The 14,699-nt window shown below is 54.9% G+C and overlaps 1 protein-coding gene across 2 annotated transcripts; it reads left to right on the top strand.

The window, feature by feature from the left end:
- The first annotated feature begins 4,713 nt into the window (after window positions 1–4,713).
- Window positions 4,714–13,210, top strand: TMEM214 (transmembrane protein 214). Of its 2 annotated transcripts, XM_042933456.1 has the most exons (17): window positions 4,715–4,912; window positions 5,827–6,026; window positions 6,580–6,730; window positions 7,028–7,162; window positions 7,420–7,502; window positions 7,942–8,047; window positions 8,157–8,238; window positions 8,777–8,878; window positions 9,238–9,379; window positions 9,766–9,857; window positions 10,133–10,181; window positions 10,367–10,480; window positions 10,652–10,769; window positions 11,340–11,436; window positions 11,627–11,795; window positions 11,925–12,076; window positions 12,287–13,210. In XM_042933456.1, the coding sequence occupies exons 1-17, from the start codon at window positions 4,768–4,770 to the stop codon at window positions 12,411–12,413; spliced, it is 2,064 nt and encodes a 687-aa protein (XP_042789390.1). In that variant the 5' UTR covers window positions 4,715–4,767; the 3' UTR covers window positions 12,414–13,210. The 2 variants fall into 2 exon arrangements, with proteins under 2 accessions (XP_042789391.1, XP_042789390.1); XM_042933457.1 differs by lacking the exon at window positions 12,287–13,210 and having other exon boundaries at window positions 4,714–4,912; window positions 11,315–11,436; window positions 11,925–12,016.
- The last annotated feature ends 1,489 nt before the right edge of the window (window positions 13,211–14,699 follow it).

Raw genomic sequence — 14,699 nt, 5'->3', positions numbered from 1 at the left:
TGCCCGCCCCAGCCAGCCGCCCGCTCCCCTGACAGCCAGCAGCTGTATATTTGACAAAGTCATTGGTATATTTTTACTTACTGGATTTTCCTTGCACTTTACCTGTTCTTTTCCCAGGGCTGACAGCACGGGGCTCCGGGGCAGTGTGCCTGGCTTGGCATCCCTACCCCATTGCTGGGAGCCTTGGCAGGACTCACCCGTTCTTATTTATTTTGTCTTCTGACTTCCCAGTAGTTGAGGGGAAGGCTGATGTCGGGAGAGGGATAAGGGGACCGAGTGGGGGGTGCCTGAGGCCCCGGTGGTCAGGGAGAGGCGGGGGGAGCACGTGAGGGATGAAAATGACCTCCTGGCACCAGGCTCACCCACCCTCGGCCCCCTGCCCCCAGCACCGAAGCCCAGCACCGCCCCCAGGCCCCCAGCCACCCCTTCTGCAGCTTGGTTCATACCACACAGATTCTGCCTGGACCTTCCTGTTCGTCTGCCTCCCATCTGCCCTCCTCCCCGACCTCTGCCCCCTCGGGCCACCCAGCCTGCATATGTGTTCACTTTTATTTAAATAAACTTGTGTGGTAAAAGTCCATGCCCTGTCTCCCTCAAGCGAGCCACGGCCTGGGTCTCAATGTTTTTCTCCTCCCGAGCACTCCCCTCTCCAGAGGTGCCGGCCATGGAGCACTGCAGCCCTGCCATCCTCTGTCAGGCCTAGAAACTGCCATGGCGCTTGGCCTCAGAGGCCAGCTCTGACCTAGTCCCCATCTCTCAACACTGGTGCCAGGGCTCTAAGGGAAGGAATTCACGGAGGCCCCAAAGCCCCAATCCCCGTGAAGGAACAAAGTTTGGGGCCATGGCTGTGACGATGGGCAACCCAGTAAAGTGGCTGGGGGTGGGGGCAGTAACTGGGGGCGGGCTGGGGGCCTGGCCAAGGGTTGCTTTGGTTCAGTCTCCTTTGGGCCAGTCAGGGCGCATATTGTTATATACCTCACAACTGTGATCCAGCTGGGGACAAGGTATTATGTGACAGAGAGAGCTGAGTGGGTTACAAAGAGCAAGCAGCTCTGAGTGCTGAAGCCTAGGACAGCAGTGCCCGAGTGGTTCCTTCTTCGAACAAGCTCTGAGGAACCAGGAGTCAGGAAGCCTCACGTCATCCACACAGCCCTACATTCCTGGTGCGTGCCCCGGCAAAGGGCCATCGTAACCAATGGCCCGGAAGCCGACCAGGGACCGAGGGCCCTGAAATGAATGTGGGAACCAGGCCCAATCAAACACAGTCATCTCATTTACTGATGAAGGGACCAAGGCCTGCTTGTGACATGACTTGCTCAAGGTGGTCAAAATCTAGATTAGACTTCAGACCTCCTGACGCACGATTCGGCGCTCATCCCCAAAGACCACGGAGGTGTGACCTCCAGAGTGTTCTGTGGCTGCAGGCTAGTCGTCCTTGTAGGTGTTTCCTCATCATCCTGAATTATGATCAAACTGGAACTGTTTCTCCTGTGACCCTGCTCCCTGAGCCTCTGCCAGACCACTGCCATTTCTCTAATGACTCCAGATAGAAGCCTTAGAGAAGCAGTTCATTCCTGGTCATTCCTCATTCGCTTCACCTCCTCCTTTTGACTCCCACCCCCACATAGATACTTCTAGCCCTATTCTACTTCTGTTTTTCTCCTCCCAACAAGTTCCTTGCCTGCTTTTATTGATCGTTATGACTTTTAATTCCCTTGCCTAACTTCAAAGGGCTTTCCCTCCATTATTCCAGGTAGACACTGTAAGAGGTAGGGGTGCCCGGGTGGCTCAGTTGGTTAAGCATCCGACTTCAGCTTAGGTCTTGATCTTGCAGTTTGTGAGTTCGAGCCCCACGTCGGGCTCTGTGCTGACAGCCCAGAGCCTGGAGCCTGCTTCGGATTCTGTGTCTCCCTCTCTCTACCCCTTACCCGCTCATACTCTGTCTCTCTGTGTCTCTCTCTAAAATAAATAAACATTAAAAAAAAAAAAAAGAGGTTAAAGTAGTTGTTCTGTGTGGCCCTAATCTTCAGGCCAAGACCTCACCCCGCCAGCAAAGTGGGTGTGGTCGCCAAAACAATGCCTCCTCCCTAAAGGTGTCCGGGTCATAATTCCCAGAACTCGGAATATGTTAGGTTACATAACAAAGGGGAATTAAGGTTGCAAGTGGAATTAAGTCACTAATCAGTTGACCTTAAAATAAGGAGAGTATTGTGGGTTATCCAGATGGGCCCAGTGTAATCACAGGGTCCATACAAGTGGAAGGGGAGCAGAGGAGTGATACCCTGTGAGAAGGACTCAATCTGCTGGCTTCGACGATGGGAGGGGCCTGAGCAAAGAAACTCGGGCAGCTTCTCGATGCTGCGAAAGGTGAAAAAACAGATACTCCCGTAGAGCCTGCAGAATGGATCACTGTCCTGCAGACACCGTAGGTTAGCCCAGTGAGACCCTGCCAGACTCTTGCCCTCCAGAACTATAAGATAATAAACGTGTTGTTTTCATCCACTAAGTTTATGGCAAGTTTGTTACGGCAGCGATAAAAATCTAATGTGGTAAGTCACACTGCTTCAGTGAGCTCACCCTTCCTGCCCCCACACTAGACACCCACCTGTCCTGCTTGACCCCACATCTTGATTCTTCCCTCAGACCCCACGTGGGTAGCTGCCCAAGTCCGCTGCACGGCTAGTGTCTGAGGCTGCTCTTGGAACGCCCAGAGTTCAGGGACATAAAGCCACTGCCTCCTCCTCCACCTCTTCCCGGTACCCTCATCATACTAAGTCTCTTCCTCGTGGAACACTTAGATGGTGAACTATAATTTTCTGCCTCCACATTTGTCTCCCACAGGCTTCGAGTTCCTCACAAGCAGGTGAGGTGAATCCTCTAGCCCCCCTGGCACAGTGCCAGGTGCTTAGGTAGAGAAGGTGCTTAGAAAGTGCAGAAGCGCCAAAGTAAGTGAATGACTTCTCACCCCTGGATACCAAGGTACAACAAATGAGCGGTCAGACCGTGCCAAAGAAAGATAGAAAAGAAAGCCCCTCCCATCCTTTTTAACTACCTCCACCACGGGGCAGACTCTACGGAAAGCCCGCCCGTTCTGTTTCTCTTCAGAAAAGAACATCTCTTCGGTGACCCTACACGTGACACAAAAAGGGTTGAGCAAAGGAGATCTTGTTGTGAGGTCGAGTAGAACTAAACCGATGATCTGAAAAAGATGAACTGATGAACGAGCAGCTCAATTACCGTCCTGGGCAAAAGCACTCCATTTCAGAGGAAACGGAGGCAAGGTCAGCCACAGTCAGGCCAGAAGGGGCTAGAGGACAGGCAGGAGGTATTCCCCCTGCCCCACCCTATCCTTCACATATACTCACTTATTTTTCCAAAACAGTAGATTGTGCCACTTTCTCACTGGCTTCCCAGTCCACATTTCTGGCAGACCATAGCATATGGGTTCAGATCGCTTTCCACCCTTCTTCACCTCCCAAATCTCATTAAACACCATCACACTGAACTATTTCCAGTTTCCCAGCTTTGCCCTGCTGTGCCCCACCTCTAGGCTTTCACTTAAAGCAATAAACCCATACGGCTGGCCTGTTCTTTGCACCTGTCCTGATCGCCAACCAGTGAAAACTCTCCCTGTCCCCAGACCCATCTCAAATGCCACCTCTTTCAGGAAGGCTTCTCTAATCTCCTTCCTATCCTTAGGATATCCTTAGGATATCCTCATCACTTCCCAAGCTGTTCATCCTGTAGGAATTTGGACTCTATCAGTTGTTACTACAAGGCCTCGCCTGTCTTGTACCTGAGTACGGCAGGTATGAATCTCATCCTTAAATGTAGGAGTGTACATTTCCTTAATTGTTTCCTACTGAAACAGCACATTTCCTTAATTGTAATAAGTTACTTTCATTTCTCCTCCCCTCTTCCTCCCCTACTGGGATGCTTTACATTTTGAGGTTTCACATGATACTACAAGCTTGGTTGAAGGCCCTCCAGGGACAGAGAAAGTCAGCAGTAACCTCTTTGAGTGGTTCCTCAGGTCTGGGGCTCTTCTTGATTACTCCCTGCCACATCTGGGACTTGGGACTGACTCTTGCACTGAGGGTCAGAGCCATTCTTTCTTATTCCCTGTAAGGGGAAACAGCCCTGGCGGTCCCAGAACCCCAGACTTTTCTCTTCTATCAGCGGGGGCCACCGCTCTTCATTTCCTGCCCTCCAAACACTTCCCCTACCCGCAAGCTCCATCCTCTTCCTTGTTCTTCCACAATAGATTTTTTTTTATAGCCCAATAACGTAAAGTTTAACCACTAACAAGAAAAAAACTAGCACTTTCCTAGAAGGGAGAAAGCATGTAATCTTCAACCTCGCCCCGAAGGTACGGAGAATGTTCCATTCCATCTTTCTGGCACCACTAGAAAGCAAAGAAAACCGCAATTGGTTAAATTTCCAAGTCACCCAATGCAGTGGCCTTCATACAGTAAATGCCCAATTAAAATGCTCTGAATACAACAGCCTCTCATCTCAACGCCTTTGCGTGGATTTTTTTTTTTTTTTTTTTTTTTTTTTTTTGCTGCGAAGGCGACCCCAGCCGCCCGGCCCGACCCGATACCTTGCTAGAGATAACGCGGCGAAAACGAAAGACTACAAGTCCCAGGCTGCCTTGCGGTCGGCGTCACGCGCCGCGGGGCCCTGCGAGGAGACGTGGCAGAGCGCGGTGCATCCGCGCCGGACCGGAAAGCCCAGGGAGGTGGCAGTGGCGGGAGGGTCGGAGCCATGGCAGCCAAGGCGGCTGGTGGGGGGCGCTGGGAGGTGGTGAGGAAAGGGCGGCGGCCCGGGGCCGGCGGCAGTGGTAGAAGCGGCGGAGGGGACCGCCGGGCTCTCGGGGAGGCGAACGGTGTGTGGAAATACGACCTGACCCGTGAGTACCCACCCGGCCGGCCGCCAGCGCCGCCTCCCGGCCCCGGGCCTGCCCCTCCGGCGAGGTAGCGAACAGCCACCCGAGCCCCTGGGCTGTCCTGCCGATCGGCACCCCCCGTTCGGCGAGCGCTGCCGTGCGTCGCCTCTTGAGTCTCACAGGAGGTAGACAGCGCTACGAGGGAGCTGTCCTCGCCTCGCAGATGAGTTAACCGAGGCCCAGTGGAGTTAGGTGTCCTTTCCCGGGGTCACATGTCAGAGGGGACCAGGACTGCTGTCTGCACACACCCTACCAGCTGTTCCCGGCCCTAGCCTGGCCTCTGGGGCCAATGTCTGAGAGCTGGGGAGAGGCAGCCGGCTTCATCGTGCTCGGTGCCGCCTCCTTGAGTAACCAGCAGGTACTGGGGTGGGAGGGGGGGGGGAGACTGATGGGGGGGGGGCCGGCAGCGGAAGGAACGACCCCACCACTCATTCTCAACACCCAGCGAGTATTTAAGTGGCGCCTCTTTCCTCGAAGTCTCCTGGAGAGTGGAGAGAGCTTGCCACTTGTTGATTATAGAGTTGTCACACTGGAACCAAGACAGAAAAGTCCTGACCTCCCAGACTGGTAGCCACTCACCAAGGAAGCCAGCCCTCTGTATCCTACTCCTCTGCTAGTTCCCACGTACTCTGATTTATCTAATAAAGAAATGCCTCACCTCTCTGAAAGAGCCTATGAACTCAAGAGCTGCCATGACTGAAAGAAGCAACCGGGAGGGCTGCCCGCCCTGCTCCTTAAGCAGGACGCAAGAAGGGGCGTTGAGGCAGGCTCCCCACTGGAGACGAATTTGGTGACAATGTGGGGGAAGGCGCCGCTGTTCCCGTGAGGCCCTCGTGACTCAAGGATGGTCCCCCTTTCTCTGCTTGTCATTACCCCAGCTCCAATTCAGACGACAAGCACCCTTTATGAGCGGGGCTTTGAGAGAATCCTGAAGCGGCAGAATAAGGAGCAAGTTCCACCCCCTGCTGTGGAGCCCAAGAAACCCGGGAACAAGAAGCAGACTAAGAAGGCGGCAACCCTCGCCAACCAAAACCAGAAGCAGGGTCGCTTCCGCAGCCTGGAGGAGGCACTGAAAGCTGTGAGTGTGCCTGGACTTTAGGTGGGGAGACAACAGGGACGTGAGGCGTGGAGAAGATGAAAGAACAAGGGGGTGGCGGTGGCCGCCGAGGGACCTGCAGAATTTGAGACACTACTTTTGGGAGGAGGCGTTCGGGAAAGGGCAGAAATCCCAAGGTGTGGAATGCTTGCATTTAAGACAGATCGGAAATAAATTTCTAGGGAAACCTAGATTAGCGCAAGGAGAGCCTTGAAGACCCAGGGATACTGGGGAGAGGGGAGAGAAACAGCTGTGGTTCCTCGCCCTGTGGAAGCAGCAGTGTTTCATTTTCCATGTGGTCCCCTTGAACGTGTGAAGGGCTTAAGAGTATTGGGCCTTGAGATCAGCAATCCCAGCTGTACTCTTTTCCCCAAATATCCGGGTGCAGCAATATTGTGGCATTCCGCATACTTAACACTTAAAAGCAGAAACCCTTTTTTCTTCTGCCTTCACCTAGTTCACCCGTTTTCCCACCTCTGTCCTGTTTCCCTGTACTCACTCATAACACACCACGGGGGGCTTGTGTCCCTGGCAGCTGGACGTGGCAGCTCTGCAGAAAGAGCTAGACAAGAGCCAGAGCGTGTTCTCTGGAAACCCATCCGTGTGGTTGAAGGACCTGGCCAGCTATCTCAACTACAAGCTCCAAGCGCCTCTAAGTGAACCCACTCTAAGCCAGCACACTCACGGTTAGTTCTTCTGACTCCCTCAAAATCCGACCAGTTCAAGAAAACACCGAAAGGGCTGTGCGTCAGCACATGAGTTAGTAAAAGAGCCCAGTGCCCCTACCCTGTCCTGATTCCTGTGCGTGAATCAGAGATGTTCTCGAATCATAACAGCTGTGACAGCGCCTGGGCCTCACTGGGATAGGGAGGATGCCAGCCTCAGTGCAGGGGGCCTCTGCCTGCACTCCCCATCCTCAGGGAGTGCACAGAGCTGCAGAAGCTTCTGGTCCTAGCACTCATGTGGAGGCCTGTCGGCCCCAGATTATCCCTACAGCCTGGTAAACCGGGAGCTGCGTGGGATCATCCGAGGGCTACTGGCCAAGGCTGCAGGGTCTCTGGAGCTCTTTTTTGACCACTGTCTGTTCACTATGCTGCAAGAACTGGATAAGACGCCAGGTGAGTGGGCCCCCCTGTGAGGGTTAGCCCCCCCCCCCCACCCCATCTTGGAAACCTACTAGTCCCATTTTTCTACTTCCAGATGGGCTGGGTGGTTCTGTTTCCAGCAGGGAAATGTGCCGATCTCCACACTCTTTTGGAAAGAGAAAGTTAGAAGTCGCTGGGCCTGCGTTCTGGGCTCACAGCTGCTAGAAGGGAGATTTCAGATTTGGGATGTCAAGTAGGGTATGTACGTCTGAGAACACATGTCTCTTCAGGGGAGTCACTACATGGTTACCGCATCTGTATCCAGGCCATTCTGCAGGACAAGCCCAGGATTGCTACCACGAACCTGGGCAAGGTGAGCTCAGGCTGGTGGTGGGGACACCAGGAGGCTAGGACTGGGGAGGCTGGGCAGAATCTACACTCTGGACCGAGTTAAGGGGTAGTAGAAGACCCTGTAAGACCAGTATTGATGGCTAATGCTGCTAGTGCTTGCCCTGGATGTGCTTTGTATGTACGTGAGGTAGGTACTGCCGTTACTCTCATTTTATAGAGGAGAAGGTTGAGCTGCGGAGGGGTTCAGTAACTTTCCTAGAATTAGTAAACTAGTAAGCGGAAAGTATGGGCGAAGGCCACAGCCTGGTGCCAGAGCACATGCTCTGAATCACTACCCTGTACTACTCCACTGCTCCGTGGCCTGTCCCTTGTCTCCCTGTTGACATCTCTTCCTGCCTGGCGTTGGGGTGCTCCTGGTGCTTTGCCCCAACCCAACCTGCCTTTCCCACCGGTCTCCTCAGTTCCTGGAACTGCTAAGGTCTCACCAGAGCCGTCCAGCGAAGTGTCTGACCATCATGTGGGCCCTGGGTCAAGCAGGTTTTACCAACCTCACTGAAGGACTAAAAGGTAACAGAGAAGGGGGGCAGGAAGAAAGGTGGTCTTGGAAGCAGTAAGCTTTTTAACATCCCCAGTGGGTCCGAGCCTGAGTCTTCCTCCCTGAACTTTGTCTCCTCAGTGTGGCTAGGGATCATGCTGCCTGTGCTGGGCATCAAGTCTCTGTCTCCCTTCGCCATTGCATACCTGGATCGGCTGCTCCTGTGAGTAACTGGGGGGGGGAGGGGGGGTGGCGGGGGTCAGCCAGGAAGGCTTATGGTGTCCAAAGTTCCTGGTTCGGGGGCACCTCGGTCAGTTGAGCATCTGACTCCTGATTTTGGCTCGGGTCATGATCTCATGGTTTGTGGGTTTGAGCCCTGCATCCGGCTCTGCACTGACGGTGCTGAGCCTGCTTGGGATTCTCTCTCTCTCTCTCTCTCTCTCTCTCTCTCTGTCTCTCTGCCGCTCCCCTGCTCATGCTCCCTCCCTCAAAATAAATTAAAAACTTTTTAAAAAATTTAAAACAAAAAAACACAAAGTAGCTGTTTCAGCAAAACGGGATGCTGTGATCCTGGCCTCCATACATGTGAGGAAAACCAGGACCAGCCGCTCCCGATCAGAATGTGAGGAAGGAAAGGAAAGAAGCTATTAAGGGGTAGGGGGTGGGGCAGGGTTTATGCCCATTTCCCTAGGTGTCGGGTTTAGCTGGGTTCACAGCCTGTATGGTAGTCTCCACAAGTCTATTCCTTCCTTCCCCCATAGGATGCACCCCAACCTCACCAAGGGCTTTGGCATGATTGGCCCCAAGGACTTCTTCCCACTTCTGGACTTTGCCTACATGCCCAACAACTCCCTGACACCCAGGTAGGACTACCCTGGGGTACACCTGCTGTGAAGGATCCCAGCAGAGTCAGGAGCAGGCAACATATTTCCTGTCCCCTCTTCTCCAACCATCCTAAATTTGAGATTCTCAACCTGCAAGGTTCAAGGGATCGGTGAACCTCCTGAGATTGTGTGGGCCCTCAAGTATCATTGCCATATGGACATTTTCCTGGGGAGAAGATCCATGACTTCAACAGATTTTCCAGGGACTCTTGTGTTTGAAAAGAGTCCTTGCCATTATAAGGCCCTTAGCGACTCCCCTCTCTCAGGCAGGAAAAGGGACACATCACATAGCTCCATTTAGAGCCTGTGCCTGGCTCTCCTCCCCACCCCCACCCCAGCCTGCAGGAGCAGCTGTGTCAGCTCTACCCCCGACTGAAGGTGCTGGCGTTTGGGGCGAGGCCGGAATCCATCCTGCATACGTACTTCCCCTCCTTCCTATCCAGAGCCACCCCTAGCTGCCCTCCTGAGATGAAGAAAGAGGTGAGGAAGTGGCGGGAGGCCGCTGCAGAGGTCCCTACCTGCTGGTGAGGTCCCTGCCTTCATGGGACCCGTTTCCTGGGCACCTCCTTAGCTCCTGATAGCCACCCGCCCCACTCGCACACCACCCTCACGAGGACGGAGCTAAGCTGGTCTCTGATGTCCTGCCTCTTGTGGATGGGTGACCTTCCAGCTCAAGCTCTAGGTTGGGAGTTACAGCCTCCCCGTTACGACCTCTCAGACATTTCTGGGGTCTTGGCATGATTTCCCCATTCTCTGGGATGGGTGTGTTGCCTGGGCTGCCCCACTTGGGGGCCAGGGGTTGCCTCTCAGCACCCTCCCCTCCAGCCAGCCCCAGGCCCCAGCAGTTTCTCCTGTCCCCTATGCAGCTCCTGAGCAGCCTGACCGAGTGCCTGACGGTGGACCCCCTCAGCGCCAGTGTCTGGAGGCAGCTGTACCCCAAGCACTTGTCACAGTCCAGGCAGGTGGGGGTGGGGGGCTGCCCACCTCCAGTCCATACAGAGAAGCCTAATCCATGCTTCCCCACCTGTCCCTAGCCTAGAAGTAGAAGGGGAAAATCTGTCACTGTCCTTTGGGTTCGCGCCTCTCAAATTGAGCGGGAACGTTGCTGGGGTGGCCTCTAGGAAGCTGCCCACTGTGGGAGGGAAGTGAAGGAGCCAGGGCCTAAAGGGGGACGGAAGGACGGGAAGGGCCAAGTGGGCCCCCTGATTGCAAGGGGTTGTGCTTTCCCCATAGCCTGCTGCTGGAACACCTGCTCAGGTCCTGGGAGCAGATTCCCAAGAAGGTGAGGAGCTGGGAGGACATGGCAGGCTGAGCCTCGTCTGGGTTCTGGGTTCGTACCCTTCAACCACTGCCCCCCTCCCTGAGAAGGCACTGTATTCACTGCGTGGACAGTGAAACAGGGTGGAGGCTCGGTTCCCTTACAGACTGAATGCTGTCCTCTCAACCCAGACTTTTCTTATCCGATAGACACAGAAGTCTTTGCAAGAAACCATTCAGTCCTTCAAGCTTACCAACCAGGAGCTGCTAAGGAAGGGCAGCTGCAACAACCAGGATGCCGTCACCTGTGACACAGCCTGCAAGGTACCAGCACCCAGCCCTCCCCAGCCCGCGCACCGTCCTACACCTGTGGCTCAGCACATTCTCCGCCCCACCTGTCCCTGGAGGGGAGGAGGCCTGGCTTGAGGCCCGCCTTAGGAGGCGAGGACCACCCCCTTCCCTTCTGACCACCAGTCCTTCCCCCTCCCCTCGTAGGGCCTGTTGCAGCAGGCACGGGGCTACCGGCTGCCCTGGACACGGCTGCTCCTACTGGTGCTGATCTTTGCCGTAGGTTTCCTGTGCCATGACTTCCGGTCACATAGCTCTTTCCAGGGTAAGCAGTGATTGGCAGGTGAGGAAGATAGCACGAGGGTGAGGCACGGAGCTAGGTGTGGTGGCCACTGCCCCTAATACAGCCTTGTCCTAATCCTACAGAAGAAACCTTTCCAGGCAGGCTTTTCTGTCCACAACTGTGACATTACCGCTTCAGATTGGACTGTTGCTTTGTAGTGTAGAAATGCTTGTGTATGCACGGTCTTGTTTGAGAAAGTGTTATCTCCTTTTTAACTCCTGAGGAAATTGAGGGTCACATTTACCAATTAGCTTCAGATCACGGCTGGTAAGTAGACGGGTGGACCCTTCAACCCAGGCTTCCTGACACCTGTCTGGCTGCCTCATTCCCATTCACCCGGCCCAGCAGGAGAAATGGGCTCAGCTCCCCAGGCCTGCACCCCTCCCTCCAAGCGAGCATGCTCCAGAGCAGACTGGAGCCAGCTCTGCAGCCCTGTGAGCACGCTGTGTTCTGCTACATCCCCCACTGGGCCTGCTCTGGGGCTTGTAGTGTCTGTCTCCCCACTCCCTGTCCCCCTTGCCCCCCAGCTCACCATGGGCCCCCTTTACTCAGCTTCCCTCTCTGGCCGGTTGCTTCAATCATCTGGGTTCTTGCCTGCTGGGCAGCACGTATGTGCCAAGGTCTACTCCTACAGCCTGCAAGGCTACAGGTGAGCTCCGCCTGGGGAGGGGAGAAAGGAGGTGGTGGGGAGAGGGCTTGGTGTTCGAGGTGGTGGCGGTATCGGTCGGGAACGATGGCAGTTTTCCCTCCCCAAGGCCTTCCTTCCCCCCAGCTGTTCTCAGGGGAGCCGAGCTGTCTGAGGAAATTCGGCCTTCCTTTCTCCCCTCCATCTTGTACAGCTGGCTGCAGGAGACACTGCCAGCCTGGGGCTCCCACCTGCTGACCGTGGTGAGGCCCGGTTTGCAGCTGGCCTGGACCCACACCAATGCCACAGTCAGCTTTCTTTCTGCCCACTGTGCCTCCCACCTTGCCTGGGCTGGTGACAGCCTCGCCGGCCTCTCCCAGAGGGTAAGCCAGATACAGGGAGAATGGCTGGTCTGCCCAGGGGCCGGAAGGTGCAGCCCCGTGTGGAGCGGGTCCTCAGGACCAGGATGCGTTCTCCCGGTGCTCTAACCGCCCCCATGCTCTGTGCTCCAGCTACAGATCCAGCTCCCCGACACCCTGATGCAGCTGCTCCGGTCTCTGAGGGAGCTGCTCCTGCTGCTTTACCACAGTGTGTTGCTGCCGCTGTGGCACGTCCTGCTAGAGGCCCTGGCCCGGGCCCAGGAGCGCTGCCATGAGGCGTGCAGGTGAGAGCCGCGTCCAGCGCTGCAGCGGGAGCCCCGGAGCCCCCTGCCCTTTCCCCAGGGACAGGGCTCTCCGTCCAGTCTCTCCCTGTGCCCCGCCCCAGCGGTCAAGCGTCCCTCGGCGACTCCGGGATGCGGGTTGTGGGTCTGAGCTGCGACCCTGTGACTTGACACCACCTCCCAACCCCCACAAATGTTCTGCTTTCCTCCCAGAGGTGAGGTGACTTGGGACTGCGTGAGGACACAGCTCAGTGCGGCTGCCCGCTGGACCTGGCTCTGCCTACAGGACATCACCGTGGCTTTCTTGGACTGGGCACTTGCCATGATATCCCAGCAATAGGCCCCGCGTCCCTGTCTGGGGCAGCCCTCGGAGACTGCTGGGGGGTTTCCGCAAAGGAGTCTTTTTTACTTGGCGCCCGAGTTCTGTCTCCTAGGCAAGTGGCCAGTGGCCTCTGCCCCACTTCTTCTACCTTTGGTGGGGACTGAGCCCAGAGGCATCTCAGCCTCCTACCCCTGATCCCACTGAACACTTGCCTGGCCCTGTTGCATGTAGCTCCCGGCCTCTGTCCTCAGGCCGGTAGCCTCTGTAGCCCGTTCTGGTCTCCTGCTCTCCACTTCCTTCCATCTCATCTCCGAAGCCCCAAAACAGCTCCTCTCCAAAGTGGTGGGACTCCACTGAGTGACATCTGCATTCTTTTGATGAGTGATTCCTGCTCCCAGAATTTGCTCACGGTGGAACAAGGAGAGGGGCCTCCAGAAGAATATAGCACCGTAGTGGGCGACAGCGGCCTCGCCTCAACCCACAGCCTGGGCGTGACTGTCGGTGGACGTGAGGGCTGGCCGGAAAGGCCTTTCACCTCCAAATGCCCAACTTAAGTCCTTTGAGGCCCCTCACTGCCCCTCCTCCATCATGGTCCTACTTCCTTACTCTCCACTCCCCTTTGTTGCTGGGGGACTCTGCCTCAAGGTTCAGCTTATCTCTGCTGCCCAGCCCTACCGTCTGCCTGGAGAGCAAAGCCCAGGTGGTTGTGTGCCTCGGGCCCAGTGAACCTTCCAGCAGCCCATCGAGACGGGATTCAGCATGTGGCCCCTGGGTATGCCTACTGGGTGGAATAAAGGACACCGGTGTGATTGCCAGCTTTCCTGTCCACATCGTCACGTCGGGATTCCCGTGGTTGTGAACGGGACAGCGAAACACTGGGCATATGCGTGTTCTCCTTTGGCCCCCTGCCTCCTGGAGGTTGTAGCCACTGGCTGCAGGGGAGGTTCTGGCAGGGAAAGCTCACGCCCATCACTCTAAACTTGGACCTGTTGAGGATTCCAGATGCTCCTTTTGCTGCCCTAATCATATTGTCTCACTTGCCACTATGATTCGTGTCCCAACACCTACCTTACTGGCTCGACTATTTTAAGCTGGAAAAAGCAGGGAGAGTTTCCTAGGGGAATTCTTGGTCTGTGATTGGTGGTGTTCTCTTCCTTGCTAGGACCTTCATTTTATTTTATTATTTTATTTTTATTTGTATTTTTATTTGTTTTTAGGTAGGCTCCATGCCCAATGTGGGGCTTGAACTCACAACCCTGAGATCAGAGAGTCACATGCTCTCGGACAGAGCCAGCCAGGCACCTTGCCAGGACCTTAATTTATTAATTAGTTTTATAAGGCAAGGAGTGAAAGATGTAGGACTCCAAAAGACACACGAGTCAAGGGCCTATCACCAAAGCCCCTTTTTGTTTTTGACCGGGGACCGTAAGAGAGCTGCACAGGCTTTCCACTCTCACCTCAAGATTCTAATGTTTGAAATGTAAGCAGTGCTAGAGGTGCGCTGTCCACTCCAACCCCCCCAGGCTGGTTCCTGCTTCCATCAAACCCTGAGATGACAGCAGGATGATGGCCAGCTACCACTTTCCCATTCAGTTGTTGCCCTGAGACTCTGCCTATCGAGTAGCCAGCGTAGAAAAATCATGGCACAAAGTGAGGTCATGAGTACAATGGCGTCTCCCGTTGTGTTCTCTTCCCTTGTTAGGATGTAACTCTTCCCTGTCGAGCGTTAAACAGTCCACGTTGGGCAGAACCCTGCTCCTAGTGGCAGGTGACCACGAACATTTTTCCCAAGGGAAAAAACCCACCTGGCAGCTAAGGTCTGGGACTGCTAGGCAGGACTGTCCAAGGGTCCCAAGACCTCACTTCTTCCCAATCAGAAACAGGTGCAATTCTTAAGAACAGCGAATCCTTCTAACTGGCCTGAATTCAAGGCAAGTTGAAGGAAGGGCTGCTGTGAACCTGGCTTGGCAACAGCATAGGACAAGTAAAATGACGACCCTGTCCTATGATGACATTGAATCACCAACGCTGCTGGACTGTCACAATCCAGCAAATCAAAGAACGCCACTTAGGAGTGCTGCGTTGGTTTCTAGTGTGTACGAGATTTACCTTGCTGGGTTTGTTTAGTTTCTGACCTAGAATCCTGGGGTACAACGTGTAATCAGGTTGGCTGGGGCCTCCACAGCTTTTCATAGGGACACTGACACCCTAATTGGCTTTATTTGATAAACCCCATTGTTTGACCTGTTATTGGAATTGTCCAGAATTTCTCCGGTGTCAAGAGAAGTAGTCCAACACTGCACC

Source organism: Panthera leo, chromosome A3 (genome assembly GCF_018350215.1).
Source record: "Panthera leo isolate Ple1 chromosome A3, P.leo_Ple1_pat1.1, whole genome shotgun sequence".
In the NCBI taxonomy this organism is placed as follows: Eukaryota; Metazoa; Chordata; class Mammalia; order Carnivora; family Felidae; genus Panthera; species Panthera leo.
The sequence above is the reverse complement of the archived record's forward strand: the minus strand, read 5'-3'. Positions and strand labels throughout refer to the sequence as shown.

Bases quoted from the DNA above. Each gene is read 5' to 3' on its own strand.
- TMEM214 (XM_042933456.1), top strand. From the start codon at position 4,768: ATGGCAGCCAAGGCGGCTGGTGGGGGGCGCTGGGAGGTGGTGAGGAAA. The intron at 8,879-9,237 runs GTAGGACTACCC...CCCCCACCCCAG, and splicing joins AACAACTCCCTGACACCCAG to CCTGCAGGAGCAGCTGTGTC. The intron at 11,796-11,924 runs GTAAGCCAGATA...TCTGTGCTCCAG, and splicing joins TCGCCGGCCTCTCCCAGAGG to CTACAGATCCAGCTCCCCGA.